General features: G+C 38.2%; 1 protein-coding gene across 5 annotated transcripts in view; it reads right to left on the bottom strand.

Moving 5' to 3' along the window:
* Positions 1-387: 387 nt before the first annotated feature.
* The window catches only part of LOC136705752 (echinoderm microtubule-associated protein-like 4), a 72,580-nt gene continuing 64,445 nt past the window's right edge, over positions 388-8,522 (bottom strand). For all 5 annotated transcript variants that reach the window (XM_066679494.1, XM_066679493.1, XM_066679491.1 and 2 more), the window contains 4 exons: positions 7,364-7,451; positions 7,069-7,167; positions 5,352-5,482; positions 388-5,173 (listed from right to left, as the gene is read on the bottom strand). In XM_066679494.1, the coding sequence (XP_066535591.1) occupies positions 4,679-5,173; positions 5,352-5,482; positions 7,069-7,167; positions 7,364-7,451 (813 nt within the window). In that variant the 3' untranslated portion in view covers positions 388-4,678. The remainder of the gene's footprint in view (positions 5,174-5,351; positions 5,483-7,068; positions 7,168-7,363; positions 7,452-8,522) is intronic.

Below are 8,522 nucleotides of genomic sequence, written 5' to 3'. Positions count from 1 at the left end.
TGTGAAGGACTGGCGTCCCCTTCTGGGTGTATTCCCGCCTTGTGCCCAATGATTCCAGGTAGGCTCTGGACCCACCGTGACCCTGAATTGGATAAGCGGTTACAGATAATGGATATTCCACAAAGAAGGATTTCTGAGCCATGTAACTTAAGCACTGTAGACCAACCTGGAATATCTGACAGTGAAAATGACTAGATGTCCTCAGTTTTAGAATGCAAACATAGCACTTTCATTTTCTATAACATATGTTTGCCAAGTTTGTTCTGGTCCACTAAAAGGCCCTATTAGCACAGTGTACTTTTTAGTTCAATTCTTTTATTTTTCTACCAGCACAAAAAAACAAAAAAAAACAAAAAAAAAAACCAGCAACTTATTTTAAAATGATTGTTTATTTTCTAAAATCTTCAGTTCTTTCTGCCCATTGACAGGAATGCATGAGAGACAGATTGGCTCAAACATTGTTACAAGAAAAAAAAGTTTCATATTTATTGACATACCATTTTCATCATCATGACCCTCAATGATATAGTTTTCTTTACCATCTAGAATATTCCAGAAGTACTGTATCTTTCCACTCCAGTTTGAATTTGCCTCCTCTTTCTCTCCCCTTGTATGTTTTGGATTTAAGCCCGTCTCATGCCCTTCAGAACTACAGACCCTTAACAAATCAAATAGGCCAGTCACTGAAGGCTTAACACTAACCTATTGTCATGTCCAGTAAGCACAAACACTGGATGTATCCACAGCACTATTTTAATTGTATGAAAGTACAATTAGATAACCATATCCATTGTTATCTTATAAAATCATCTCTTATTAAAAGCTAACATTTCCCACCCAATAGATTGAATGAGCCACAACAACCTCCACATTCCACTCTTATTCACAGAGGACACAGGGCAAGGCCACTCAAGTAAGTGACATTCAAGAAACATTCCTGTTTAAAGCCCCTTTGGCAATCCCATGACTGGTAACTGTGTTGTCATAAGTCACCTTCACTGGATTCAAAAACATTTCACCAGTAAGGGTCCTAGAGGCACATACCGGGTCAAAAATATATCAAAAGCATATCCAAACCACACAACATCCAAGAATAGCCTTTACTGGCCTAAAGACTGCACTTACTGATTGTAGATTTCTTCCTGATTTTAGTTTTTTCTTTCCTAGGGACGCTATGTGCTACAGCACCCCTTAATCACTCAAATGTTAATAACCAAACATGCTCTTCATTATGGCCAAGGCATTGTAAAGAAAGCATTCCTATAAAGTTATATACATACAGAGGAACTATTATATACACAAAGTAGCCAGACGTGAACACGCACATGGCGTCTGAAAGTCTCCTGAATTTGTTTGTAGAATGAAGAAAAATGTTTGCTGTAGTTTTACAGTCTATTAAGTCCTTTTGTTGGTATGTGCCCTTTTTTGTGTGTGCCTTTATGTATGTTGGAAGGCTACAGAGGAGGTGATTAGTGGACAGGGAAAGAGATAGGGAAGAGTGACCAGGTCAGGCCCTGAGTAAGGGAACAGTGCCATTTTGCACTAAAGCTATACATCACAGCAAAGAGCTTGTAAAAATCCATCTATAGAAATTCAACCAAAACATTCTTTGCAAACTACAACACATTTTAAAAACAGGAGCAATTCAAAAGGCTATAGAAAAAAAGGACTAGAAAAATGTAGCTGCAGACCAGCTGGAGATGGGGGATGTGGGGCTGAGCGATGCACCACACTGAAAAACACGGTAAAGCTACCAGATATCATCTTTGCATTCCATTTGCATGCCACAGTGGCATTCTCAAGCATCTACAACTATACCTGTAATCTATCAAATACGTACACAGAGCACTTTATAAAATATAGTCCACCAAAATACCACCAAATACTGAATGATTTGATATCATTCACACACCCAAACTGTATAATCTACAACGATTGTACACACTTTACTGTGCAAACATCAGTGACTGCCCTTTTGTTTATTTAAATTCAAGGTAACCATTTCACATTAGGAAAGAAGCAGGAAAAAAATTTAACAGAAAACTACACAAAAGCCACACACTAAATAAAATGTATCCATATTTAATTTGTCAAATTTTTCAGGAATTTGGGGGGATAAATGATTAAAATGATTAAGTTCAAAAATGATTAAAATATGTAAATAATATCTACAGGTGTTTCCTAAAATAACACAGATTTTTTTTATTTAGATGCTGTGACTTCTGTGTCATTTAAAATTATGTTTCCCTTGCTCTTTAAGCTGAAGTCTGTAAATTCTGACTTGAAATTGAATCAATGTGAAAATGGCCTCTGGCTTTTCCATAGCATATTATGCATTTGGTCCTGCCTTCTCAATAGCACATATCAAGCCTAAATTCTGAGGGCAAAACATGCTTTTCATGCCTTTTTACACTTTTAGTTTACACTCTCAGTACATTGCAGTCCTACGATCCTAAAACAGATGCTGCCAGCAAATCTTCAAAAATTGGCATCTTTTGACAGGAGCCTGTGTAACACTGAGACCACACATTTAGCCTGAAAAATTCCTCTGTCAAGTATTCTTATGGGCGCACACACATTTTCAGTGCCTAAAAGGCATGAAGAGACATGCATGCTACTACTGCAGGCAGACATATTCTTTCACACCACAGCCAATATTCAAGGTTTTATACAAAAGCTTGCTACAGTCCATTTATTCCTCGGCCCTGTTAGCTCCATAAAATGCTCTGGTGAAGTGTTTCAGGACAAAACTCTAGCTGAAAGAGAGAGAGAATAGAGTTCAGGATATAAGGAGAGAGATCATCTTCCCTCCTTCTCTCTCTAATACATGCGCTTGCTGGCAAGGTGAGTGATTCTCAGTTGCCAGGGGAGGGAGGGTAGAAAGGAGGAAGGAACGGAGAAACACCCTCTTGCGGAATGAAAGACAAATAAAGAAAAGAAAAAAAAAGTCAGCCCATACATTCACACACACACACACACATCACAAGCATTTAAGACTCATTTAATTTTTTTCTCTCATGAATAATAATAATAAAAAAAAAACTAAAAAAAAAAAAAAAAAAAAACCACTTTCACTCAATAAAGCGAACAATCCCAACCTAAAAAGAACAAGCTAAAAAGGAACTGTATGAATATGTGGAATACACATCAGCTGGAGAAAAACCGAAGCTGTTGTTTGGGGTGGATGGATATCTCTGGACATGCAGATGACATTGTAACAGATCATCTGACTTGGGTTCACAAGACGGAGAATTGAAAAGGACAGATTAGAATTAACTACTGGATATAAGGGTTTTATATGAAGTTGGGTCAGACTTACACACCTGTGTGTAGTGACCCAGTGTTATTTTTGGACAGGACTGAGCAGCAGTGAAAGGAAATGTGAGAGCGAAAGAGAAAGTAGCTGTGTTAATGTGGCATATTGTTTATGGCTGCTACTCGATTAAATGACAATTCTTTGGTTCCTGACATGCTCAAAATCACTGTGCAGCATGGCCATGTATACAGAAGCCTAAGGAATCAGTACTTGATTCCAGCCAATGAGCCAGGAATACCTGCCTGGCATTTTTTAAACAATTTCTGGCTCAGATGCACATGCTATGCAGGCATTTCACAATTATTATTATTATTATTATTATTTAAACCTCTACATGATTCACAAAGAGCGAATCAATATTTATAGTCTGAAGATGAGCATACACTGAATTTTACTAATTTCAGTGAAAAAGAGTAAAAGTTATATTTTGCAGTTATGATGGAGGAATAATATTTTATCTTATGGTAAGAAGAAGTTAAATCACTTGCTACACCATCTAATTCCAACTTTATTAGCAAGCTTCCCACATAAAACTAGTTACATGCAGCACTTCTCTGATAACATAGTTAAGCACTGTTCACCATAACGACTCCAGTAGTCAAGTAAGGATAGTATCAGCCTGCTGAGAGCTCTCTAAAGGTTCTTGTGCATTTTAGCCCACTTTTCCACTGAGGTAATCATTTATGTTTGAGCCGAGCACATCAATGGCATTCTGCAACATGTCCATATATGACTGTTTAAACAGACTGACTGACTTAGCTGTACCTCTAGAATCACTAGAAACTGTGTAAACTATTAAGAAAAAATGATGCATGCAACTAATTATTTGCCCCTTTCTCTGTATATGTACCATTGTTTTTATTTAATGAGTCTGTAGACATCAGCATGATACCAATAGAAGTCAATTGCATGTGAAGTTTTGAGGGGAAAAAAAAATCAACTGCTTATATCTGTCTAGAGGTCACAGCTGGCAAAGGTTGTGAGTGTGTTTGAGAGAGATGGAGTAAGTGGGAGTGAATTCAGTCTATGGTAGTGTATGTGTGCATCAGTGTGTACAGGCATGTTAGTGTCTGTTAATGTATCTCCAAAGATTTTCATCTACATACTGTGTCTGATTCCTCCTGGGCAGCACTTAACCATACTTCATTCATCTTTTCTCCCTCACTGAAAAAACACACAAAGATAAAAAGTAGAAAAAGAACCTGAAAAGAGTAAAACCTAAAGAGTTTCTGTTTATGTGCGCCAACTTGCAACAGCAAGGGTGCAATGACACACAAGTGCCTCTGGGAGGAGCTCAGAGCACACACGAGAACCCTGGAGAATGAGGACAGGAGCACAAGACCTCTATTGGCTCCTCATAATTTATGAGGATGGGCTGAAGGGCGTGCCCTCATCGCTGGGTGTGGCTGTGTCGTCACTAGGGTCCAGGCTGTCTTTTGGGCTCAGAGTGCTGTCAGAAGTGGGTGTGGCTTCATCAGAAGGAGGAGGGGTTTCAGGTGAGCCTTCCTGCTCTCCATTGGGTGTTGGCTCCACGGCTTCAGTGGGCGTCGGAGGAGGTGTATTGGTGTCGGGTTGCGTGCCTCCAATCGACAGAGAGTCGGGCACTGCTAAAGGCTGTGATGGTGTCGGGGGTGTGGCTTGGACAGGAGCCAAGCTGCGAGGAGTCGAATTGTGCAGGATGGAGTCACTGAGGACAAGGCTGGAGTCACTGGGCAGCAGCGCTGGCGTCTTCTCCACCAAGCGCCACTGCATGATGCTAGTGTCCTTGCCGCCTGTCGACACCAGATGACTGTCTTTGTGCAAGAAGCTCACGTTGGTCACGTGACTGCTGTGGGCACTGTACTTGTGGCTTGGTGCCTGGAAGGATGACAACCAGCAATGTTAAACTTCTGTTGAAGTAAATATACACAAAAGAATAAAAAAATAATGTAGGTTAAATTTTGCCTATGAAAAGACCATATTTATATGTGCTATACCATTTGTCTGATCGAGCTCTAACATGCATGCGTTTTGTACAAAAATACAAGGGACTGACCTTAGGTCTGGAGCAGGGATACTGGAAGAGATGAACCTTGCAGAAGTCATCAGCCAGAGCAATGACCTTTCTGTTGTGAGATCTGACCAATGCGTTGATATCAGTTCCATCTGAGCCCTCCGGCCACACTCCTATAAAACAGGAACCACAAAAAACCCAACACACAGTCAAAGGTAGTATACCACCAGTACACAGACAAGACTACAATATATATATATATATATATATATATATATATATATATATATATATATATATATACATATATATATATATATACATATATATATATATACATATATATATATATATATATATATATATATATATCTCCATTGTTTTTTTGTATGTTTTTGTATCTTTTCATTTATCCATTATTCAAAAATGAACATTGTACTGTCTGACCATTAGCCTAATATACTGATGAGCACCTTTACTCTTCACAACTCTTCCACCTTTTTACCTTTTTGGAATCATGAACAGTTGACAGCTGTAAAGACCCAATTATCTTTGTGGCAAAGGCTTGTGTTGCTTTATTTTTCCCTATATTTTTTGTTGCCCACGAGACATCTGACTCATGCCTGTGATACTCTCTGTGCATTCATGCAGTAGGACTAACCATGGTGATCACTTACCTATGCTTTGCCTGTCAGTCAAACTGCCCTTATCTGACATAGTGCTTGTTTCCTGACCTTGTTAAATGATGAAATTAATCACATGGTCAGATGACAAGCAGAAGTCTAACTTGTGAGATGTGTTGCTCCATAAGACAAAGGACTTTGTATTAACATACAACGGATTTTGCTGAAGGGTGCAGAAACAGTGAGATTTTAATAGTGATGTCACATGTGCTACACTTCTCAATTTCAAGAAAAACACTACTGATAAATTTTTGTTTGGCTGGTGTGGAACCTGTAGGTCACAATTTAATTATTTTTCCAGCTCAATAAGAAGCACAAATACGCAAAGGTGAAGGGTGACGGATATCAAATGTCTTGCTAAGCTGCAAATAGTTCTTGGAACAGTTGGATTGGTATTAATCAAGAGTAGGACTAAGCATTTTACAAAGGATTATCATAGTGATTGAGGAAAAAAGGGCAGGTGAAGAAAACTAAAAAAGCTTATGAAGGAAAACAGAGGGCCTTTCTTGCTTTTGGCTTTACCTAAAGGATCACGGGTTCTTTTTATTGAAGAAAACTACTTTGCAGATAATCAGTCTCCATTTTTCAGATTTATGAGCTTTTATACACTTCAAACATTGAACCATCCCCTCCTATTTATTAACGTCTCTGGAGGGAATTTGCAGCAGAATAATGTTCAAAAGCTTATACTTTTAAAACTTTTACTGACTGTTCACAAATATTTAAGTAATACAATTATATAATACAAATACATTTGAGCAGAAGTTACAATTTTCTTTTTTAATTATTATTTTCACTAAAGCACTGTTATGTTTATATATTTACCAGCTCATTCTGTGTCTACAAAAATGGATAATGGATATAAGAATTAAACAATGCCAACAACTTATTTCATATGAGAAGTTTAAGACAAGCCCCTAACTGGAATTTTACTGCTAACAATATATCCACAGTATTTTTGTATTTCAAACCCACCACTATATCACTCAGACACTAGAAATAGTATTTCTAATTAGACACTAGAGAATTAAACTGCAGTATCTGCCTTAGGTAATGGTCCATTAGTTAGTACTAACCAAAGACATGGAATCCAAGTACACAAGTGTAGGTGGTCCAGTCAATGTCCTTACACTCAGAGCGGTTACGAATCAGCTTACAGCCATTTGGAATGTCCCCTATAAATACAAAAAAGCAAGAAAGTGAGAAATATAGAAAAGTATTAAACAGAAGCTTAATTTGTTTTTAATGTCATTGTTATTATTCGGCAAATGTCAAAAGAATAATAAAAAAAAACCTCAACAAAATAAGAACCATGTCTTTGATCAGATCTGTTTGTAAGTATTTTTCATGCTTCTGTGGCTGATCACTCACAGTAGAGGATTTCATAGTCTCCTGAGTTGGACATGATGAACTTGTTGTTGGGGGACCAGTCAAGATGCGTAATGTAGCTGGAATGTCCCTGTGCATGAGGAAAAGAAAAAAAAGCATGTGCACACATATGCAAACACACGGGCGGGCGGGCACGCACGCACGCACACAAAATTACCATGAGAAATCAAATCTATTTTAGATTGTTACAATCAAGTAGAATCATAGCTTACTTACTCTGTACACAGATATCAACATATGCAAAATTAGTCAGTGCAGACTGTAGATTCATGTTATCAATCACTAATTAGTCATCCCTTATTTGTACGGTTTAAAGGCTATTTCCTCTCCTTCCTGCTCACTCAAAACCATTTAGACAGAAGAAGTTGCTAAGCTGTGTCCAGTCCATACAGAATAACTGAGAACAAACACCTTAGATTAACCCCTAAAAAGTAGTTATTTTGCTGTTCAGATGATCTGATGTTAGGGCCTGACCAACATATCAGCTGGCTCATGCTATTTACCATTATAAGCCAGCAGTGGTATTATCAGTATGAACAAATGATGCAGATAATACACTGCTTGCTAATATTGGCCCATACTAACAATGCTTCTTGCTAATACTCTTCTATAATATTAGCATGCAGCTGCACTACTGCTATGAGCCAACATTTATACTTAAACTATACTGACAAAAGTATTGGGACACCTACACATTAAGTCTACAGAAGATTTTATGACATCCCATTGGAAAGCCATAGTTTCTGGAGTTGGCACCTTTTGGCATATAAATGGGACCACTCTTCTGGGAAAGTTTCTACAACATTTTGAACTGTGTATGAATTTTTGCCGATTAATCCAAAAGAGTCTTTGTGCATTGGATGAGATGGCCTGGCTAGCAACCGGTTTGATGTGGTTGAGGCAAGAATGGGCCAGTCAAGTTCTTCCACACCAATCTCACCAAAGGCATTGGACTATGCTTTGTGCACTGGAGCACAGTCATTCTGGAAAAGAAAAGGGCCTTCCCCAAATGTTAACCACAAATTGGGATTTGGTTTGTTGAACCATTAAGAATTCCCTTCGCTGGAACAAAGCCCTGAAAAACAATCCCATAGCGTTATCTTTCCTCCACCAAATTACAGAGTTGGCACACTGCAGTCAA

Source organism: Hoplias malabaricus, chromosome 8, assembly GCF_029633855.1.
Source record: "Hoplias malabaricus isolate fHopMal1 chromosome 8, fHopMal1.hap1, whole genome shotgun sequence".
Lineage (NCBI taxonomy): Eukaryota > Metazoa > Chordata > Actinopteri > Characiformes > Erythrinidae > Hoplias > Hoplias malabaricus.
This window is presented reverse-complemented; position numbering and strand designations above follow the sequence as displayed.